The sequence below is a fragment of the Haliotis asinina genome, chromosome 4 (assembly GCF_037392515.1).
Source record: "Haliotis asinina isolate JCU_RB_2024 chromosome 4, JCU_Hal_asi_v2, whole genome shotgun sequence".
NCBI lineage: Eukaryota > Metazoa > Mollusca > Gastropoda > Lepetellida > Haliotidae > Haliotis > Haliotis asinina.
This window is the reverse complement of record NC_090283.1, coordinates 12685537-12709532: the sequence shown is the minus strand read 5'-3', so window position 1 is coordinate 12709532 and position 23996 is coordinate 12685537. Positions and strand designations below refer to the sequence as shown.

Genomic DNA, 23996 nt, shown 5'->3' with positions numbered 1-23996 from the left:
CACCGAGTTAATGTGTCTTTCATATCCTTTCGAAGTACTTATTCAACAGTTGGGTGGACTGGGGCACATAGTCACAGATCACAGAAGTTTGTCCAGTTAAAATACACGTTGCTGTACCCGCAACTAGGTGTCTTCACACATTCATGTGGCCACCATTTGATCATTTAGCAAGGGATTCGTAGATTCTTTTAGTGCTGTACAAGAGAGGTTGTGACAACGCTGAAAGATTCTACCCACAAAGTGCACTTCAAGGACCTCGAAGTCGCTGAATCACAACCCTTGAGCCTTGGACAGCTCGCCCACCATGTCACACACCGATTCTATACTATTCATACGTTACAGAAGTATTCATGAGGGATGCCTACGTGGAGGTGATGGACAAAGATGCCAGCCTCTGTTCTGACACCCAGGTGGAGTGGTGTGGGAATGTCTCAAGTACAGTCGCAAAGAAAGAGAAATTCATCTTCACTTGCAATGCCACTTTCCCCATTCGCTTCATCCGTGTCACAAGGCGTTCTACAAAAAACACATATTTGAATATCGGACATATTGATGTTCAAGGCGACGGGGCTACGAAGCGATACCGTAAGTATTCTACTTGTAGATCGATACTGTGAATCATTTAATTTAATCGACAGTTCCATATTTAAAGTTACCCATACGACGCTTCAGTAGAAGCTATATAGACATGTGTCGTGTCAAATGCATGCTGGGAGTGGTATTCTGGTAGTAGTACAATGTCCTGTGGTACTGTAGGTAATACGTACAGTCGACTAACATCCGGTGAAGATCCTCTTTAGAATTTGGTCTTCATCAGTCCCTGTTTGTCATAAGAGGCGACGAACGTCATCGGGTGGTTAGGCACATGGACTTTGTCGACACTGAACACTGGATTGTCACCCGATCCTGTTACAATGTCACACGACACTGATCATCTTTGCGAATTACTTTAATGTTTCTAGGCAGCTAGCATTTTGGGAGGAATAATTTGTTGAAGATATCAAAAAAGGAAATAAAAATATTGATCCGAATGATGTGAGCAGAAAAACACGGATGAGGTGAATCCCTTAGTTTCATCTTCTTGCCAGGATCCTACTACACGCCCACGATGAGGAGGAAGGTGACCAAACCATCCTTGACTACATCAGCCATAACAGCAGGAGAATGTGGCATCTTTTGTCACCGAAACCATTCATGCATCGACTTCAGCTACAGCAAAACTGCACCGACCGAATCCAACTGTCTGCTAACCTACGAGGTCGTGCCTCAGAATTCGGTGGCAAAGAATGACTGGACCATGTACACCATGGACAACTGTCTGTAAACTCCTAACTCAAAGTGAAATTTTGAATCTATGTTTGAAGCTTGAGAATAAAATAGGTCTCTAACGTAGCATCTTTTAACAGGTTTAAAGCCGGTATGGAGAGAGAATATTAAAGATTTGCAATCACAATATGGCATTTGATACCATTCTCATGTGGAGGAACGAAATTGTATGATTTATAAAAACATCAGACACACGAAACCAACACTTTTCTTAATAGAAGTCACCTGTGAAGGTCCGGGGTTGAATATGCCTTCAGCTTGTATTAAGAGGCGACTAACGTGATCGGGTAGTTCGCTGTTTGGTTGACACATGTCATAGGTTCCCAATTGTGTAGATCGATGCTCATGATGTTGATCACTGGATTGTCTGGTCCAGACTCGATTATTTCCAGACCGACGCCATATAGCTGGAATATTTCTGCGTGCGACATAAAACTAAACGCACTCACTCACTTTCTGGAGGTAATCTAAACAAAGTCAAAAAACAGGATTGGGGTGAATCTAACGTAATTTTGTAATACATTGGAGAGACAGTTAAATCTGGCGGTGTTTTAAAATGTTCATGAGCCTCTTCAGAGACGCTGTATACAGGATAAAAAGAGACATTTGTCTTGGATTGTTTCTAGTTATTAAAAGATTATAATTTTACAGCATAAGCAGTGGAACCATAGTCCATTTGGAATGTATTAGCAACTTATATAAGTTGAGAAGGGTTATCTTAAACCCTTCCCATTTTTAATTTGTGTCGACTTTCAACAAAGCAGAGTCATTTGGTCTTCATGCATGTACTGAATGAGGGTACCATCCACAACATGCTAGTGTCTTTGTGGAGTGAAATGTTTTGACAATAGTATTCATAGTTTCTCTTGGGCTAAGAAAATGTTAAGCCATGCTCAAATGAACATTAATGAATTTTATTAAGTCAGAGCTGCACTTGTCTGTCAGTGATATGCACATCCATATCACGACATGACGTGTTTTAATAATCCACAAACAAATCACCATCAATCAACTTATATACTATTAATTTTCAAATTAAACAAACTGACTCACAAAATACGGTCTTGTTGATCCTGATAATTATGGTCAGACAAGGCTGACCCAAAGAGACAATTGCCATGGAAAAGAAGATATGAAAGAAGGCAAACGGCCTCTCAAACTTACAACATATAAATCTTTTAAGGACACCACATTTCTATGCAGTATATATTTTGGAAACGATTGATAAAGTTTACTGGGTATTTACAATGCCATTAAAATTTTTAATAACTGATTCTAACCAAACCAAATTATCAAATGACTCTTGAAGATCCGAGTTAGAATACTGGCCTTCAGTAACCCATGTTTGTCGTAGGAGAGGCGACTAACGGGATCGGGTGGTCAGGCTCTCTGTCTTCTTTGACACATGTTATTGGTTCTCATTTGCGCATAGCGATGCTCATTCTGTTGATCACTGGGTCGCCGGGTCCAGACGCGATTATTTACAGACCGCCGCCGATATACAGCTGAAATTCTGCTGAGAGCGTCGTAAAACTAAATTCACTCGCTCACCGTAAATGTTTGTATAATGGTTTCAAGACATCACACTAGTCTATAATTGAGAATGCCTTCCACAGTTTTGCGAGGAAAGCTAATGAAATAGGTCTGAAGTTAGATGGATCCATGCCATTCCAACCAGCCATAGGTATAGGGACAACAGTGACATGACGCTACGAACGAGGAAAGTGTCCTGCTGTCGAAATATGATATTAGTTGCGACAAAACCCTTTCCACGTTCATGAGATATCTCTGGGTAAAAGATTGTATCTCTGGGAATCGATTATACAGCTGCAACTGTATAATGTGCATATAAATGTTTCAGCAGTATTACAGCTGCACGATGTTGTTTGTAAACAAATGAGGTGATTGTCACCATGTGATACGATGACAGACCATATGTTCATGAATCACCATGCATCATGTGTTCTCGAAAATGCGAACTACTAAAACCATAATCTTTAAAAAAAATAGGGGATCTTCATTTTTTTTCTTTACGAATAAAAGTATTTAGGAGATTTATCGGAGTCAGTCAATGTTGATACGATATTATTGAATGTTCACCATTTGCACTTCCTTACAACCATAGTTATTTGGAATGTAGTCGCTTTTGAAAGATGATGGATGTATAGCATGTAATTTGGATGTATACTGTTTTCATTTTAAAACAAACGGCTAGAAACAAACTCTAACAAATATGTGATGCAAGAGTTCATGTTCTAAGTGAGTTCCCAACCTCCTTGCAAAAACGTCAAAATGAAGAATGGGACGCAATGCACTTGTATGGGCTACTGCGTTGTGCACGTGCATATCATGTGTTGTGTTTAGGGGTAGTAATAGAGGGAAATGGTGGTGCGTTCATAAGATGTGTCTCCTCAAAAAAAGGAGGAGAAAACGAAAAGGAGAAAAGTTGCACTTTTCAGATTTCACCCTGGATGTCGTACAACTACAGTTTCAGTAATGTCGTATTTATGATTTTGCCGCAGCACTTTGATGTTCCACAACTTCGTCATAGGTGCTTCTGAATTAATCTCTTGTTCACAACACTGACGCCTACTTTATTCAAAAGTAAGTCGAGTCATGACACTGTTTGGTTTTTTTTACACTATTTAAATTAAAAATTGTTGAATTTCAGCGAAAGTATTCCCCTGTATTTTCTCCACACTTCACAGTCTGTCTACAATTGGTTTAGTAGATGCCCAAGGAACAGTTTCGTCAGCTACATTACTGAATTTTTCGAGAACAACTGCCCAGGTTCTAAAGCATTGTTTGTTTGTTGTTTAAGGCCACACTCATTAATTACCCAGCCTTATGGCCGCGGTAAATAAATAATGGAGATAGACAATGCAGTGATCAACACCATTAGCATCGATCTTATCACGGGTTTATCTTAGAACAGCTGAGCAGGTGAGTAGCATCTGTTCATAGATATGCGGATCTATAAGGCTGCATGAAAATTAAATGTTTTTGGGCACATTTGTTTAAAAAATGATGACTTTATTTTCAATTTTTGATAGAAGAAAAGGACGAGGAAGGAACACATTTTTTGTCTCCTCAGAAATACAGCTTGGAAAATTTAGCACGCGTTAATGAGTTGTAGATTCACTCACGCTCGTTCTTTACAGACACTCACTCTTATAGTGGACCAATGGATGATCGGGGCGCGGACAAGTCAATTTTATTTTTTATAAATGGCAATAGAAATTGTTACGTGCACGAATAAAAGTGACGCGCCGATGCATTTCACTTTCTTATATTGCCTGACAGATCAAATGCAAGATAGGTCTTGTTGAAGGTGGAACATCCATCGGGTGTTCAGATGACTGTATTTTAGGGGTAATGGTCACTTCGACACAGGCCATCGTGGACTGAAAATTCAAATAATCATAGATATGCATATCTGTGGCAAATCAAATTGCAAGACAGGTGTGTGAACCATGCTGACCAATAATTCAACATGCATAAATTATTCTTTGAAGTCAAGTTGTCAAGTATTTCTCCTTGTTTTTGGTGTTGATGTTACTACTTGCTTCATCTTGATTATGTGATCCAGACTGGATTATGTACAGACCGCCACCATATTTCTGAGTTTTAATCACTGTCTGGCAAGCCTTAGGCACGTTATTATCAAACGTGGTATTTTGTACAGTGTTCTCTTCAAGAATTCTCTGTTCATGATCGTAGTCAAAAATTTTAATTCATTATTTCTAGACAGTTTTGATCCCATATCAAAGTATATTATGTAATTGTCAAATAATTCTTTGTTGAACAATGTTAAATGATATCTGATTGTATTTGTTCTGATTCACTATAATCATATCATTGTGCTATCACATAGCTTAGTTGTCTTGACTGTACATGCAAACTTATATGTATAAATAATATTGGGTATATATATATATATATATATATATATATATATATATATATATATATATATATATATATATATATATATATATGTGTGTGTGTGTGTGTGTGTGTGTGTGTGTGTGTATATATATATATCTATATGTATATGTGTGTATATATATATATATCTGTATATATATGTGTGTATATATATGTATGTGTGTGTGTGTGTGTGTGTGTGTGTGTGTGTGTGTGTGTGTGTGTGTGTGTGTGTGTGTGTGTGTATATATATTCACTTTTGTTGAGTGTAAACGGATATCTTCCAGAGTTCCAGAACAGCAAATAGTAATTGAGAATAGCATAGAACATTCTGGGAGGTACTAAAACTACATAAGGAGATAAGCTCGTGCTATTTAGATTTCACCCTGGATGTCGAAGCCACGCTTATACACGCGTCACTACTATTGTAGGAATGTGTGTGTTATTATCACTGACATTTCAGTCATTGCCAGAGTTAAGAGGTGTCATAGTTTGATACCGCTCTTGTGTGCTGCCTTTGCAATCACCTTTTCGTATAGACTTCTTCCCCTTGATGGTGATCATGTTCCTGATAATTACCAGTATATAGTGAAATATTTATATGATGGCATTCTAGTTTTATGTTATTCTGTGATAGTAGTTTTACTGTCCGTCGGGTTGTAACCATGAAAATGTATTCTTCCTTCATTCATTGTTGTCAAGATATAGATGGGATGTTAGCGGTGTGACGCTAAATAGTAACTCACTCACTCACTCGTACTGAATTGTAAATCAGCTTATCATATACCACATATACCACAGTTGCTGATTGTATAACATTTTATCAGTTGTTGCGTTTACAGATATCATTCTAGTTTCGCTACTTTGTCACTTTAGAAACAGACGTATGAGCAAAAACATAGGACGAGGACAACAACCTCAAACTAATCGGAAATAGGCCTGTTTTTTCCATTGCTAGAATAAAAAGAGAGTCCATCTCTTATATACCTCATTTCCACCACAGTTGGTACAAAAGCAAATACGATATTACTGAATATTTTGCATATTCGGGTGAAAAAAATATTTAAGAATACAAGGAAGATATTAATGTTGAAATGTGAATATGTTTGGAAATTTATGTTTGTGCAATAATTTATAACAGGGAAATGTTGTGCGTATTGTCAGACTATTGCCAATTATCTACGATTTCCTGAGGTTGGATCAGTTTGTCATGTCATGTCCAATGCTGTGATGTCATGCTTATGCTTATGTAATAGTTTTTTTCGCGTATGATGTCATATTATCAACATGCTATAGTTAGCTATATATGAAGTGGTGGCAATAAAGACAAAAACAGAGACACAACTCTCATTTTCCCAATTCGTCCTTCTGAAGCTGATATTTGAAAAGTTCCAAATCCCCATTTCTAGGACATCACTGGAAAAATTCCGTCGGGCTTAAAATGGATAGAGAGAAATTGAGGCCAATTTTAGTAAATCTGCTTGTGTGTAATGAAAAAATAAGAAATGCTTACAGTATGTAATGTTTAATTGCACAGTCAACACTAGTGCTAGATGCTTTCACATGTCTATACCATCACATGTGTCTTAAAAAACCGACCACACACGTACTTAATGACTCATACACCTTTCATAGATTTTTAGACTTCATTTCGAACAGAAAATCACAAAACATATTTCGTATTATATCAAGATATATGTTCTTATTGCAAGTATTAACATACGAAACATTTGGTCTTCCATCTTATGTGTTACGGAATAAATGTGCCAAATCAACCAGCTACCAGGAAAGTGAGTGACTCGTTCTAAACTTCAACGAAAAGAAGTGTTAAGGATGTGACAACCAACAGCGTTGATACAGGAGAGGCATCAACTTTGCAATGAATTCACCAAACACATGACGAAATGTCTGGGGGTGTGCCAAATGACAACCAAAGATACAGTTCATGCCTTGGGGAGTTAGTAAATTGGTTTCAGATTTAGCAATATTCCAGCAACATCACATCACCGAAATTGACTTCACACAATGCATCCATATGTTGAATAGAACCCTTGAAGAACGAACGCTTTAACGCTTTAAAGTACTGATAGTGGCCTCTGTGAGAGTCGTCACGCCTCTTTCACTTGTACACCTGAAGTAATGGTCGACTGACGGTTGAACAAAGAACGAAGGAGCGTCCAATTGCATTTAGGGCCCAATAAAATTATTTAAGAGACACGCACAATGGCAGTGTACATTAATCAATACAAGACGTTTACACACACCGTGTTTTTGTTTCTGAATTATTCAGAGTGTAATTTATTTACATACCGTTCGTGGGTATTCTTTCCAGTTTTATGCATGTTAAGAATCCACATCCTATTGCTGGGTGTTATGTATGCACAGTGTAAAGAAAACTCTGTGTTGATGTATCAAATTCTGAGTTAAGGATTGTCTTTCTCATTCTGTCTCTGGATGCGGACGACGAACGATGTCGGTTCATGTACTGGTGACTCTAACAGTTTGTCTTAGTGTAACGAGACTGCAAAACACACATGGTGAGTATTTTATCTTTGAATGCTTCATGCTGGGGGAAAAGGTACCTGATGAGGTTCCTGAGAGACATATGGAAGTTGGTATTCAAGTATAAGACACAATATTATGGATGTCGACTTCTTTATTGTATGCGTAACATCAATGAGCATTTCATTGCCCCTTCGTTAGGTGAATCAATCTACAACTCTCTCTTTATAATCTCCTTGGGTGAATAATAAGGAATATGACATTCATACTATGTCTTATCAAACGTTATTATCAAACGTGGTATTTTGTACAGTGTTCTCTTCACGAATCCTCTGTTCATGATCGTAGTCAAAAATTGACCGTTGAAGACATCAATGTTTAATATTATAGATGATATTACGTATTGTGTAAAGGTGTTTGAACTGTTTATTACTGGGAAAATAATGCACAATCAAGGAAAGGGGTCAGGAATGTTCACAGATACTGAATCTGTTTTCGGTTAGTGATACTTATGTGCTATTTTCTAGACTGTTTACCAGAATGCCTGACAATTGTCGCATCTGTAGAAGTCATACCACCCTGGTTATCAGCATTATATATCGAGTCAATATGTCTATAAATAAAGTATTTTTTCGTTCATTTCGTGTTTACATTTCCCATATAATCATTCCATGATGAATCAGTTGAATTTATCCATCAAAACAAAACATATTATTTTTGTACCAAAACGCTGACGTAAGCATAACAGCTGACGAATGGTATAAGTATTTTACGGAACTTCTTGATAATGAAATCGTGATTGGAGATGCCTGTTTCGGCAAGCCATAAAAAGCGACTATGCTTGTCGTAAGAGGCGACTAACGGGATCGGGTTGTGAGGCTCGCTGACTTGGTTGACACATGTCATCGGTTCCCAATTGCGCAGATCGATGGTCATGTTGTTGATCACTGGATTGTCTGGTCCACACTCGATTATTTACAGATCGCCGCCATATAGCTGGGATATTGCTGAGTGCGGCATAAAACTAAACTCACTCACTCACTTGTGCATAGACATCTTGCTTCCATTGGCATCAGTACCTTGTGCAGTATCAGGCTTGTCAACTGGTTCACCGTGACTGAGTGTAATGGATGCGCGACCTGCTCAGATCAGTCTCGGTAAGAGTGAGTGTTTGGACAAGCATGTTACAGACTGCTTTAGCTCTCATAATCTCATAATTGGGATGACTGTACCAGTGCCGATGAATTACTTGGTAGCAGTATTGCTGTAAATAAGACACACTGTGCAATTAATAGCCTGAATACTGGGAAATCTCCAGGTGAAGATGTGGTGTTCACGTAGAAGTATTTAAGGTAGCATATTACCTTTCCCTTATATAATCTATTTGTTTAACAAAGTTTTTGAGACAGGTCTTTTCTCCGATTCTTGGAATATTGGCTTCGTACTATTGCCAAATCAGGTGATAAGAAAGATCACAGTATCCATAGTGGAATATCCCCGCCGAATACTTTAAATAAGGTATTCGCCATTGTAGATAACTGCATCAAAACAAGATCTCGAGTCAACAACTATTATCACAGCATCAAGCAAGTTTCAGAGAAGATCACTCTACTCTTGATTATATTTTTACCTTGAACAGTCTTGAAAACGAATGTTTGCATAAAATTGCTTATTTGTGGATATCCGCAAGGCATTCAATTCTGTGAATAGATCCAAACTTATTTATGTCATGATGCAATCTGGTATATACGAGAATCTTCAATGTTTACTTTGAAATTTTTATAATAACGTAAACGCTTCTGTCAGAACTAGTAAATATGGCATGACAGATATTTTCCAGACGCATTTTGGTGTTCGACAAGGTTGTGTTTTGTCACCAATACTATTCTATCTACCTATCAATCTATCTATCCATCTATATACTAGTATATATATACTAGATAGATAGATAGATAGATAGTGGTCATCAATGCTCGTTCCAGACATTTTGGATAAATTTGTATAGACAGGTTCGTAACAGAATATCCAGAAACAGTAATGTAGTTCTAAGGAAACTGGGTCTCATCTGTACCTGAATTATTGTTTCAGTGTGGATTTGGCCATGTATGGATCGCACAAGATTTCACATAGACTGACTCACTCTAGATTTCCCGTAAGACGGCCTTACTATATATTTCTCATAAGACTGTCTCACTATATATTTCCCATAAGACTGTCTCACTATATATTCCACAAGACTGTCTCACTATATATTTCCCATAAGACTGTCTCACTATATATTCCCATAAGACTGCCTCACTATATATTTCCATAAGACTGCCTCACTATATATTTCCCATAGGACGGCCTATCTGTAAATTTCAAAAGATAGCACAACAGAGGGAGTAAATGTTAGAAATCAGATCTGTCACTTGTGTCTCATGATAAAAATAATTTGCCTGTACCATTGCTTATCAACTTTTAAAAACTGATCATTCTTTTCATTTCAATAGTTCCTGTCTCTGCTTGTAGGTGAGAGCATTGCTTTTGGTAAACTTGCCAAACAGCGAAGTAATTATCCAGGATATCCTGCAACCCGGGCCCTCAATGATATATACTCCAATTCAGGGTCGTTAACAAGCAGTACCAATCCTTCCTGGTGGGAGGTGGACCTGAGAGGTTATTTTAATGTCAGCAACATCACCCTCACAGCAGCAAGCAACGGATGGGGTAAGGATCCGAAGTGCCTATGTCTTCAAGAGCAGTATGAAATATGTGTTAGAGACTACTTAAGGAAGATATAATTGTGGAGTCGAATACGTTTTGAAAAAAGAACACTTTCTATTGTCACACGTCACAATCGCCCGCCACACATCACACGCAACATGTCTCTCATCACACGTCATTCATCACCCATCTCCCATCTCCCATCACCCATCACAAATCACCCGTCACATATCGCCCGTCACTCATCACACGTCACACATCGCCCATCACAAATCACCCATCACATGCCACTCATCACATGTCACATATCTCGTCACTAATCAGACATCACTCATCACCCGTCACACCTTGCCAGTCACTCATCACCACTCACACGTCTCTCATCAAACATCACCAGTCACACATCACTCATCGCTCATCACCAATAATACATTACATGTCAAACGTAACCATCACACATTGCCCGTCACTCATAACGTCACACATCACCCACCATTCATCACACATCGGCCGTCACAAATCACACATTACATGCCACACGTCACCAGTCACACATCTCTCTCTCGTCACTCATCACACTCCAGACGTCACCCAATCACAAATCACTAATCACCCATAGCCCGTCACACATCACACTTCGCCCATCACACATCAACATCACACATCACACATAACATGTCACACGTCACCCATCACTCACCGCACGCCAGTCATCACAAATCACCCATCACCCATCGCCCGTCACCCGTCACTCATTACACATCACCCATCGCACATCGACCATCGTCAATTACACATCACATATCACATATTACACATCGCCCGTCACATATCATACATCACACATTGCCCGTCACCAATCACACGTCTTCCGTCACTCATCACACATCACACATCACTCATCACACACCACACATCACTCGTCAAACATCGCCTGCCACTCATCACACTTCGCCCATCACATATCATACATCACACTTAGCATGTCACACGTCACCCATCACACATCGCCCGTCACTCATCACAAATCACCCATCACACATCACACATCGCCCGTCACCCGTCACTCATTACACATCCCACATCCCCTATCACATATCGCCAATCATATATCTTACATCACACATAACATGTCACAAGTCGCCAACCACATATCACACATCACACATGACCAGTCACCCATCGTCCATCAATCATCACACATCACCCATCACCAATCACACATCGCCCGTCACTCATCACTCTTACACACACCTCACAGAATGCCAAAAAGGGAGCGCCGAAACGTGATCAAATTATTTTTCAGATAATTATAATATTACATTATCCTTTTAATGCCAACATCACATGTATTAACAGATTGCATTAAGCCTGCATATATCTTTGTTTCGCAACATGCATGAGGCTAGCAATTGTGAACCATGGTATGACGCATTATAGTGGAGGGGTGTGTGTTACATTGTCTGATTTTATATATCATTGATGAATGTTACACAAAGATCATTACACCTTATTGTCAATAATGTTTCCTACAAGCCCAGTACTGGCTGACTTTCGCGTTATGTACGAAAGTCCATGGTGCCGAAACTATATTATCAATATGGAAATGATGTTCTTTACAAGCCCAATATTGATTTCGTTTCCTGTTTAATGTGTGAAAGGAGATTGTTATCATTACTCCAGCGCCAGTGTCCAGTTCAGCTGCTCAAAGGCGATTTCCCCTCGGTCGTTAGATGTCAAATGCAAACGCTACACCGTATTATCAATTTCAAATCTCCCTGGGGATCATACAATTCTTGCAACGACTAGCTAGGTGCACCGAGTTAATGTGCTCTTACTAAGTATTTATTCCCAACTGGGTTGACTCGGGCACATAGTCACAGTATTTTGTCCAATTGAAATGGACGTTGCTGTACCCGCAACTAGGTGTCTTCACACATTCATGTGGCCATCATTTGGTCATTTAGCAAGGGATTCATAGGTTCTTCAAGTGCTGTACAAGAGAGGTTGTGACAACGCTGAAAGATTCTACCCACAAAGTGGACCCCAAGGACCTCGAAGTCGCTGAATCACATGCCTTGCGCCTTGGACAGCTCGCTCACCATGTCACACGCCGATTCTATACTATTCATACGTTACAGGAGTACACATGAGAAATGCCTACGTGGAGGTGATGGACAAAGATGTCAGCCTCTGTTCTGACACCCAGGTGGAGTGGTGTGGGAATGTCTCAAGTACAGTCGCAAAGAAAGAGAAATTCATCTTCACTTGCAATGCCACTTTCCCCATTCGCTTCATCCGTGTCACAAGGCGTTCTACAGGAAACGTCCTTTTGAATATCGGACATATTGATGTTCAAGGTGTCGGGGCTACGAAGCGATACCGTAAGTATTCTACTTGCAGATTGATACTGTGAATCTCTTAATTTAATCGACAGTTCCGCATTTAATTTTAACAATACGACGCTTCACTAGAAGCTACATGGACGTCTGTCATGTCAAGTACATCTGGTAGTAGTACAGTGTCCTATGGTAATGTAGGTAATACGTACAGTCGACTAACATCTGGTGAAGATCCTCTTTAGAATTTGGTCTTCATCAGTCCCTGTTTGTCACAAGAGGTGACGAACGTCATCGGGTGGTTAGGCACATGGACTTTGTCGACACTGAACACTGGATTGTCACCCGGTCCTATTACAATGTCAGATGATATTGATAATCTTTGCTAATTACTGTAATGTTTCTAGGCAACTAGCATTTTGGGACTAATAATGTTCAAAGATATCAATGAAGGAAATAAATATATTGAGCCGAATAATATGATTAGAAAAACGGATGAGGTGAATCCCTTAGTTTCATCTTCTCGCCAGGATCCTACTACACGCCCACGGTGAGAAGGACGGTGACCAAACCATCCTTGACTACATCAGCCATAACAGCAGGAGAATGTGGCATCTTTTGTCACCGAAACCATTCATGCATCGACTTCAGCTACAGCAAAACTGCACCGACCGAATCCAACTGTCTGCTAACCTACGAGGTCGTGCCTCAGAATTCTGTGGCAAAGAATGACTGGACTATGTACACCATGGACAACTGTCTGTAAACACTTAACTCAAAGTGGAATTTCGAATCTAAGTCTGAAGCTTGAGTATAAGTGGACCGTACTGATGAAAACATGCTTACTTTCATCAAGTGGACACAAACGAAACGTATATAGGACAGTAATGCGCTGTTATGTTTCTTTTGACGTAACAGCGACGTATCAGAGCGAGAAGATGTATTTATCTTTACCATTGATCAAATTTGTGTGATACGCCATTTGCAAGGGACCCGGATACTAACCCTGTTATCAGTGTATAATTCTACTGTGCTGTAATTAGTATGATATATAACATCTGACGTTCAGTTCTTTCTATTCTGAAAGAACGAGTTCTAATATTTGCCAGGTAACGGAGAAATACACAAAGTTTGGGCAGCAATTCGTTTACTTAGACGATTCAATAATGACACGTTAGGGTTCTTATGTTGGGGAAAGTACATTTGCCGGGATAAATGTATTTCTCATACAAAATTATTAATTTGAGTGAAGTGTTCTAATATAACTGCAGCAATTGAAATTCGTTTGCTGTCGCCATATATAATATTGCCGATATGACTATCAATCTTAACTTGCTTACGCCATGTGTCGTTACATCTCGTTACATTATGATAAAATATGGTGTTATGTGTTCCTCGCTCAAGCGTCCACTCGTGAAGACCCAAGTTTTGATTCTCAGCATGGGTACAATGTGTGAAGCCCATTTCTGGTCTCCCGCTGTGATATTGCTGGAATATTGCTAAACGTGTGCTCTTACTGTACGACTTGTAGTAACAACGTATAGCCTACGAGTTTTAGTAGTATGGGTACTTGAAGTCGCATACAACTCTTATCTTGCGAGATTCTCATGTATGGCAAAGTGGATAGGTCGTGTGAAGAAGAAACGCCAGCGTTAATGTCGGCCTACACATCGTTTCATTTTTGGTAAGTCGCACCCTGAGTTCGACTCATATCTGAACGATATGCTTCATCGAGAACTTGCGACTCGTACGAATTCTATCTCCTACAAATTCTATTTCTTGCAACACGGCTGCGAATAGTTGTATGCGATTTTAAATCGTTACGGTTTTGATGTTCCATGCTACAAGTCGCACTGTGAGAACACGCCTTAACTTGCACTATCTGAGAAAAATACAAAACTTTCATAGTTGCGAGAAGCTGTTTATCTAATAAAATAAATAGCGAACTCGAGATAACTTCCACATCAGCTCCATTAACATCAATTTGAGACCCAGGATGTTTTCTTTGTACCATAAATTAATGGATTCACTTCATATGTAAAATGTTCACGTGTGAACCAACCAGCTGAATTGTTTCATATGCATTCTTAGACGTTGACCAATAGCAAAGTAGATACAATTCGTGGATAACGACTTTTATTAATCTACTATTTTGTACATGCATCTATACCAAAACGTTGCTTGTTTCTGTGTCTGTATTTCGACGTATAATTAAAGTTAAAATTCGAACTGGGTTCGAATATCAAAGCGTGTTTTGCCCTTTCAACCAAAGACATATTAACCCGTGAAGATCCAGGTTAGAATCTGTAACCCACGCCTGTCGTAAGAGGCGACTTATGGGATTGGATGGTCAGGCTCGCTGACTTAGTTGACACATGTCATCGCATCACTGGATTGTCTGGTCCAGACTCGATTATTTACAAACTGCCCTCGCATATCTGGAATATTGCTGAGTGCGGCGTAAAACTCCCTCACTCACAACAAAGGCATTTTATAATGGAGGAGATAAGTGAGAGATGTCCTCAGAAGAATACGATTGCTATGATACAGTTCGAAACCAGTGATGGAACACATAGTGCAACCATCCGATCTTGATCATACTTTACTGTCATGACAAGCCAAGTGTGCTTAAAGCGTATTCTCGAAATATCTTACCAATATTAATACGGAAATTCTGTCTTTGATGGTCAGGGTTAGAAATTGTCTTCAGCAATCCATACTTGTAAGAAACGAGTAACTTGATCGGGTGGTCAGGCTTGCTGACTTGGTTTACACATGTATCCCATTTGCGTAGGTAGATCGATGTTCATGCTGTTGATCACTGGATTGTCGGACATATTTTTCAGACCGCCGCCATATGGCTGGGATATTGCTGAGTGCAATGTTAATCAACAAACAAACGACTGATAGTGGAATTCATTCATTCATTCTCCACACATATACGTTCTGATGTGAGTGAGTGAGTTTAGTGTTACACCGCTTTTAGTATTATTCCACCAACATCACGTCGGGGGAACAACAGAAATAGCTTATAGGCTTCACACATTGTACCCATGTGGGGAATCGAATCCAGCACGCTTAAACTTCTAGACTACCAACCGCTATGAACACGCTTGACATCTTATGCTGACTGAAGTAAACAGCTCGTTAAAGTTTAGTCAAGCCTGACATCAGCATCAAGTTACAGCTTTATCAGTATGCTCGCTAACATTTCCTTTAACTGGTATAAACAATTATACCACGAAAGAGATCAAACGTACCTACATCGCTGGAAGCGTAAAAATATTGATAAATAGGAGTGCCAGCAGCTACGGTATTGTTTACTGATGGTGTTTCTAATGTCGTTCCTGTTGTTCCCCACAATCAATCATCCAGTTTAATTAATTAAACAGCGATTAATAAAACAGCTGACACATAAAACTACAGATGCGTGAGTTTTTCTTTTTCCCATTTCTTTGTTAAGTACCCAGCTTCGATTAAATATCTGAACATGGTGATCGTATCCCCTGTCGCGAATGTGGGTACGTCACATGACTTACACAGAGTCGTGCAAAACGTATTTGATGTAATTTCAGTGTAGCATAACCGATTTTCATGAAGTGAGTTTAAGATGCATCTTTGTAAAATGTGACAGGCAAACTTGAATTCATCTCTTCTCTGCGTGCATAATTCCAGTTTCTCTCCACTATTTAAATAATGACATCACATTTATCACCTTACGTATGGTCCCACAGTGCACAAACCCATAGACCGCCATATTAAAGGCGTTCACGGCACTGGGCATATCTTGCTTAAATTTTTGCAATTTGACGAATAAGAAAATATGTGACTGTAGGCAAAATGATTCCCCACATGTGCAAAATGTGACTGGGACCTTAATGAATTTAATTTCACGAAACTTGTGTATGCTCCACTAAAATATCATGTAAGTGTTTGGAAATAACGTCAATTGACGAATACGTGTATATCTGCCACGGTCCCTCCGTCCAATTTCAGTTAGGGGCATTGTTTATTTTGTGCTACATTGTGTTGTTTTGGTTTTTATTCATGTGTGGTTCTGTCTTGTTTGCATATGCCATGGAGAAACAGACAGTTAAGACAAGATTATGTTTAGTATCCCGAGAGAGTTCATATTGAACACGTACTAAAATGTGAAAAACGAAAATATGTTGCATTTAAATACTGTAAAATCATTTATTTTCGCGGCTTAATTTTCGTATATAAAATATAAGACACACAAATATTTGTTACCAACACAGATAAAAAGATCTTGTTGGAAGGTGTAACGAGGTCATCATTGACGGCTGAACCAAGACCATGACGGTGGCCATGAAAGTGTTCACTTTCAGTAGGAATCAATGAGAATCAATGTTGCGAAATAATAGTGTCACTGTACACTAATCAAAGTAATAATTGTCATCTGATACACGAAAACGTTGGTTTTGCATAGATTGATTATTTATAATTTATATTTAACACCGAATTCTTTGATTGGTTACCTGGGTATAATTTGATCAACACACATTCAACTGTTATTTGACGTCAATGTAAATAAGCTCGCCGTGTTTTCAGATGGTTTAGTCATACATGTTCATATGTCTTATGTACGTTTAGCATATGAATTGTCAACCTACAAGCATAAAATGATTACCATGAAAGCCGAATTCGTCATCAACGGTTACGTAACTCGGTTAATGGTGCCTCTTTGACATCATTATATACTGGCGCATGAACATCAGAAATACTTCAAACAAAAACAAAATATCTGTTAATTTCAACTGTAACAAACATCACAAAATCATTTTTAATATGCTGTTTTTGTAATATTCAAGCTGTTTAAAATAACACAATAACACTAATGGCGATGGTGACTGTAACGTAATTATAGCTCTTTTTTCCCAAATTTATAGTTCTAATTAAAACTGCAATAACAATCATAATTATATTCTTCTGTCTGTAATAAGTCCCGGGCAGATATTCAAGAGTGACGTTAAAACATAACTTCCACTCATCTTAGTGTACTAATGGTTACCCGTTCATGTAACCTTGTTGCCATACCCAGGGTGGAACATTAATTTAAATACATGTACACTATGAAGAATATGAATAACCACAGAAACATCAGACGTAAATAGCACAAGTGAGGTGAAATGTACACACAATGTTGAAGAATAAAGCTGATTTATTATTTATAAAGCTATTGTTTTGTGAGTCGCAGCTATTTATACTTGCATTATTTGATACAATCACTGATGATGCTGATGAATATTCGTTAGGAACACATTCTGACGTAATTATTCTCAACTGTTAAATTGAGATGTATATATCTAAATCACAAAAAGTGAAATTGGTTTATTAAAATGTCTCTAACATTATGGACCGTAGATGTCATCATTGCCCTTGAAAGACATTTCTGGATGTTCAAGGTAGTCTAGATTTATTCAACACATAAAACATTCAGAGAAATCCACAGGAGTGTCGTGAGAAATGCTAAATAGGCAGTAGTTCAGCTTTACTCCTTGTTGCCTAAGCTTAATTACCTAGAACATTCGAAGTCGCCCCTCCCAACAAGCCGAGCTCAGTTAAAATGTCTTTCTGGGGGTGCTCCGGGTATTCCATGGCTTTTATAAATGTCCCCTCAGTGGTTGGGTCCTTCATGAGGATGTTAAGAACCATCTCACATTTCTCCTTCCTGTGTCTCAGTTCCTGAAACTCTTCTGCCTTTGTGGGTGACATTTTATGATCCGCAACAAGATGATCGGCCAAAGGACCAGGATCAAGGACACGTTTCAAGTAAACGTATTTGCTTTGGATCAAATCCGAGAACGATCCCGTTTTCTTTCGACGCCCGGTGGCAGAAGCATCTACTGAAGGTCTATGAGATTCACTTGGGACCCGACTAAGAATAGATCCATCTTCGACGCATCTTGAATAGATCTTCGAGACATGTCGTGCTGAAATAATAAACGTAGATGAAAAAAATAAGAAGTCATTTTGAAGTCCTACTTTGTGGGCGATACAAACTCTCCACAGCAGGTCACATCCGTTGTACTCTCCTGAGCAATGGTTCATGTAATAGTTTCTTACGTGAGTAATGTGTCATCTTGTAGTTTCTTATTCCTAAGATATTCAGCAAATATACGAAAATTCTCGTCACGATATGGCTGAAATATTGCTAAAGTAACGTTAAATTATAACTCACTTACTCTTGTAGTTCTTAGAATGGCAGGTTATCAAGTATCCCTGTAACGAAAACGTATGTACAAGGGCAGTTCGAAACGGAGAATGAACGAGATCAAAATATTGATATCTAACGTTTGTGTATTTTCAGCAGATTAAAGCTAGTTCTAGACACTGATTTTAATTCCCCTACTTAAAATGTATGTTAAACTAGTCTTGCACCCCTGTCCTTTGCTGCTGTTTGATAATGCATAAATATATTTTTAAAAATTGTTATCTTTGTTTTCTCTGTGTGATAAGAGCACTGATATGCTACCAGAGTGAGATAATGTGAAATGGAGTTACGCGCAGTCCCGTTGCGCACAACATTATGCCATTTATGCATTTACAGATGCGCGTTCGTGCTTGCGAGCATGCATGGGTGAGTGTTGCTGACTTGCTGAAAGACCGGTTGCAATTTGAACACGCCGACACTAACCGGACCCTGCATATTCACCTCAGTGTGGATCCGCGTATGTACCTTCTGTTAACATGGGTGATGAGATACCCTATTGAATACTCCGTTCGCTGGTCACGTGAAAACCCCGGGTTCGGTTACCCGTGGGTACACGCACAATGTGTGAGGCTCATTTCGGAAGGTTCCCCAGCCGACAAATTGCTGGAATATTGCTGAAAGCGGGGTAAAACTATATTCTCTCACGCAGTATGTCGTAGTAGATGATCTATCATCTGCACCCGTGAAAGTCCCGGGGTAGAATGGGCATTCAACAACCCACGCCTGCCATAAAAACAAACTATGCTTGTCGTAAGAAGCGACTAACGGGATCGGGTGGTCAGGCTCGCTGACTTGGTTGACACATGTCATCGGTTTCCAATTGCGCAGGTCGATGCTCATGTTGTTGATTACTGGACTGTCTGGTCCAGACTCGATTATTTACAGACCGCCTCCAAATACCTGGAACATTACTGAGTGAGGCGTAAAACTAAACTCACTCACTCACTCACTCACTCACTCTTTCATCTGCACCATAGAGGTGATGAAACTGCATTTTATTACTGAAACATTAGATTAACGCTTATTTTCTGAATCTATATAAGTTTAATTTTGACAAATAAATCAATTTGAATTGAAAAAGAGCTCCAGGGAGACTAAATCTAGACCTGCTCCATTTAGGTTTTAACGTCATAGGAAGGACAAGGGTATGGGGGAAATAATGAGGCTTAGGAACTATGAGACAGACTACTGAATCATGTCCAACCATGTCTGTACAAAATGTATTACAGTATATGTTACTGGAACTAACGTGAATTACTGGATACGTACGTTCTGGTACACTTCGGAGGTCCACTCGCACTCGGAAGAGTCGAATGTAGAGGAACACGGGAGCAGCAAGGTCAAGGTCGCTGACGTCGGCGAGTTTCTCCCTTTCATTAAATGTATAACAAGGAACGTCGCCATCGTGGAAGCGCAGCTGGACTGATCCGCGTATTTTGAACTTCATGCGTGATCTTATTCTCCTCTCTATATTGTGTGCATCCACCATTGTAGGGTTCTTATTGGATAGATACGTGGTCATGTGACACCATTTTGCTTCCTCCACAGGATTAAAGATCAGATGGATTGTCTCCCTTTTATCTAAAGGTCGAGCAGCTGCACAGAGCGCCTCTCCGTAGGAATTCTTCAGACACACAGTTGTGAAATCTCTTGAAGGATATATGTTTGGGCCGCATGTCTCGTCAAATTTATAATTCTTCCCATCATCTGAAAATACAATTTGGTAATATTACAAAGGACGAGGTGTCATCAGAGCAGATGTGGAATACTTGGAATGACTTTATAAAATGACATAAACGTCCTTTCGTGTTCTTTACGAACAGGAATATTTATTTCAATTTAATTGTCAATCTCTATGTTGCCTGGACTATAGTTAATAATTTACACGTCTCTACCATATTCCCAGAATATGATGAGCAGAACGTCACACAACAAACAAATATAACTAATATAACTAGCACCGATGCACAACATTCACCTGCTTGAAGCTTAACTACCAAGTCTCCAAACAGCAGCTCAAGGACCACAAAAATATTTCCGCTCTTGATAGGAAGTACTCTTTCATTCGTGCCTGTGACTTTTACTTCTCGCAACCTCTCGCGAGATAGTGACATCTTGAATTTCTTCTGTTTGCGCATGTGATACGGGTGCAAACTGACACAGTTTGATGATAGTCGATTCTCAACATCATGGATTTCTGGGGGTGTTGGCCGTCTGTCTGTAAGTCCGAGAAGGAATGAACCACTCCCGGAAAGGTTGAGTGTTATGTGTCCTCCAGTTGAGAGAGGCTCCGTGACGAAGCACTTGCCGTCAAAACAACACTGGGCCCACAACGCTGACATCTTTCCATTGGCCAGGCGTACATTCTGTCCATGCTTGTGACAGAATCTCAATACATGTGCTGCAAAGATATTTAAACGTTTACCTTCAACCGTGCCGAAGAGCAGTAGTGTTATACCAGTTGTTATCATGTTAAAATGTCAAGATTTACTTTCTGAGATACTTTGTGGAAAATCCTACATAATATAATAAAGCTGCCATAGGAACTGCTGTCTTGATAATTCAGGTTACTGTTTTCGAAGTTTCAGTGTATCACGTTTTGAAAAAAACCTCATATATTCTAGATAGAACCAAATAGTAATAAACGGTCATTATACGAAAGCTCACAGGGTCCACAATCTTGAAAACCCAATATAAACGGAAAGTGTGCTTCTCACTATATATTAGGTCATCTCTTGTTTTCCCAGAATAAACGCATTAGGGTTTTTTGTTGTGGAGGGACGGGTTTTCCTTTTCGCTAGAAAGACCTCCTCCCAGGTTTTTCTTTTGGTTTGTAAGACCGCTTCCCAGGTTGTACTTTTCGTAACTTTATATGAACATCAACATTCAAATGATATATGGGTGTTCACATCGTTCAAGATTAAACTCATACTACAAATGTTTTCCCAAGCGGGATTGAAACCCAGTTCTCAGATTCGTAGGCAGGCGTTCTAAGATGATGGGGTTAAATTATCTACCTATAGTTACTGTGATTAAACTGATATTACGCACGCTTCAGTTATTGTTATGTAGCTTCATTAAATGATCATCTACACTGTAATTACCCAACACTGACGGCACATATGATCGAGAAAACACTTCTCCTCGGTTTTGGTAGACAATGTAAAACCATCGGGGTCGGGAAATTGCAAACGGAGGGGGGCGGGTGAATTTATGATGTCAGCTTCTGTAACAGGTGGAACACTAAATTTTGGAGTACACCCCCACCCCCCACCCCCCACCCCCAATAACCTTACCCACCCCCTCCCCTGTCCCCTATCCCACAACGCCTCCTGACCATGTGACCTGTCAGTCACACTTACCAGCGTGCCAACGTGAACTATCCATATAGCTGCGTGACTGCCTTTTGTATCGACTGTAACACAGCGTACGTATCTGGCATAAGGTGAGTCCGCGTGATGTGTCTAATGTTTAACATATCCGTCAGACAGGGGTATCCATTACGGAGTTGTTTGTGTGTGTCATGACGACGTATCAGTATGATACGGAGCTGAATATAGACAGGGAAGTTCAACACAACAGCTGTAGAGACGCCATGTATGATCACATACGTTTATATAAGTATCCAGTTCGTAATTCCAATTCCTGTATGTCCAAAGTCCAGATAAAAATGATGATAAAAATGATGATAAAAATGATGATAAAAATGATGATGATAAAAATGATGATAAAAATGATGATAAAAATGATGATGATAAAAATGATGATAAAAATGATGATAAAAATGATGATAAAAATGATGATGATAAAAATGATGATAAAAATGATGATAAAAATGATAACATGTCTCACAGTATCAAGTAACTATTTTTCAAAATTAATTTCAGTCATTTAATTCGTTTTTCTAGACAGTTTTCCAGGATGTTTAGTGAGTGAGTTTAGTTTTACGCCGCTTCTAGCAATATTCAAGCAACATCACGCCGGAAGACACCAGAGATGTGCTTCACACATTGTACATCCATGTTTGAAAAAGAGTCTACCTCCATTTTTGAGACTACAATGTACATCCACGTGTGGAAGTAGAGAGTACCTCCATGTTGGGAAGTACAGTCTACACCCATCTTTCAAACAGAGCAAACGGCCATGTTTGAAAACATGAGATATGAGATATCAGCAGTCGAGACACATGTCACAGGGTAGATATACTCACTGTTTCCTTGAAGCCTGTGTGACCCTGACATGATGACATGTGATCACTTGGACCTTCTCTTCAATGTAACCGCCTCTAAACCATTCAGTTCCAAACATTCTATTCAATGCAACCACCTTTAAAACATACAGTCCCTAGCGATTCTTCCACTGCTACACTGAGAGTAAACTCGCTCCCAAGACGCTCAACGTGTCATAGATGAGACACCAATGTCACAGAATTTGATACTGACCGGCCAAGATACTGGCAATACAGTAGGACAGCATCTAGGCAGGCACTGCCTCAGGTATTGACAGTGCTGGACTGTCGCCTCAGTAATACCGTACCCCAACACCCGAGATCGCTATCTGTGTCCTCACCTCCAACCTTGACAATCACGCAACGCGGAAGTAACCTACACAGTACAGATGACTTGCAAACCTGCCACGTTGTAATCAATAAGTTTTCAGTTTAGGGGTCCGTTCACGAAGCAATCTTTACTAAGGTTAACCACAAGTCCCAGTCTTAAACATTATGCTTAAGTTACCTCAGTGACTTACGATGACTTTAGGGCTTTGAGTGAGTGAGTGAGTGAGTTAGTGAATGAATGTAGGTTTACGCCGCTTTTAGCAAAATACCTGCAATATCACGACGGGGGACCCCGGAAAATTGGCTTCACACACTGTACCCATGTGGGGAATCAAACCCAGCTCTTCGGCGTGACGAGCGAACGCGTTAACCACTAGGCCGTCCCTTAGGGCTTTGAGAAAGG

General features: G+C 39.5%; 3 protein-coding genes across 3 annotated transcripts; 2 read left to right on the top strand and 1 right to left on the bottom strand.

Annotated features, from left to right (window-relative positions):
- The first annotated feature begins 350 nt into the window (after positions 1 to 350).
- LOC137282324 (uncharacterized) lies at positions 351 to 1324 on the top strand. The gene is made up of 2 exons (XM_067814068.1): positions 351 to 585; positions 1089 to 1324. Exons 1-2 carry the CDS (start codon positions 351 to 353, stop codon positions 1322 to 1324), a joined length of 471 nt encoding a protein of 156 aa, XP_067670169.1.
- A 6373-nt stretch (positions 1325 to 7697) lies between these two features.
- LOC137282276 (uncharacterized) lies at positions 7698 to 14860 on the top strand. Its single transcript, XM_067814008.1, has 4 exons — positions 7698 to 7790; positions 10267 to 10464; positions 12603 to 12845; positions 13331 to 14860. The coding sequence occupies exons 1-4, from the start codon at positions 7724 to 7726 to the stop codon at positions 13564 to 13566; spliced, it is 744 nt and encodes a 247-aa protein (XP_067670109.1). The 5' UTR covers positions 7698 to 7723; the 3' UTR covers positions 13567 to 14860.
- A 3104-nt stretch (positions 14861 to 17964) lies between these two features.
- On the bottom strand, positions 17965 to 23625 carry LOC137282275 (uncharacterized). Its single transcript, XM_067814007.1, has 4 exons — positions 23246 to 23625; positions 21014 to 21436; positions 20305 to 20742; positions 17965 to 18754 (listed from the first exon to the last, which is right to left on the bottom strand). Exons 1-4 carry the CDS (start codon positions 23274 to 23276, stop codon positions 18333 to 18335), a joined length of 1314 nt encoding a protein of 437 aa, XP_067670108.1. The 5' UTR covers positions 23277 to 23625; the 3' UTR covers positions 17965 to 18332.
- Positions 23626 to 23996: the final 371 nt, after the last annotated feature.

Bases quoted from the DNA above. Each gene is read 5' to 3' on its own strand.
- LOC137282324 (XM_067814068.1), top strand. From the start codon at position 351: ATGAGGGATGCCTACGTGGAGGTGATGGACAAAGATGCCAGCCTCTGT. The intron at 586-1,088 runs GTAAGTATTCTA...TCTTCTTGCCAG, and splicing joins CGGGGCTACGAAGCGATACC to GATCCTACTACACGCCCACG.
- LOC137282276 (XM_067814008.1), top strand. From the start codon at position 7,724: ATGTCGGTTCATGTACTGGTGACTCTAACAGTTTGTCTTAGTGTAACG. The intron at 10,465-12,602 runs GTAAGGATCCGA...CATACGTTACAG, and splicing joins AGCAGCAAGCAACGGATGGG to GAGTACACATGAGAAATGCC. The intron at 12,846-13,330 runs GTAAGTATTCTA...TCTTCTCGCCAG, and splicing joins CGGGGCTACGAAGCGATACC to GATCCTACTACACGCCCACG.
- LOC137282275 (XM_067814007.1), bottom strand. From the start codon at position 23,276: ATGTCAGGGTCACACAGGCTTCAAGGAAACA. The intron at 21,437-23,245 runs GTGAGTATATCT...ATATCTTTGCAG, and splicing joins ACACAGGCTTCAAGGAAACA to CACATGTATTGAGATTCTGT. The intron at 18,755-20,304 runs GTACGTATCCAG...TTATTATTTCAG, and splicing joins CCTCCGAAGTGTACCAGAAC to CACGACATGTCTCGAAGATC.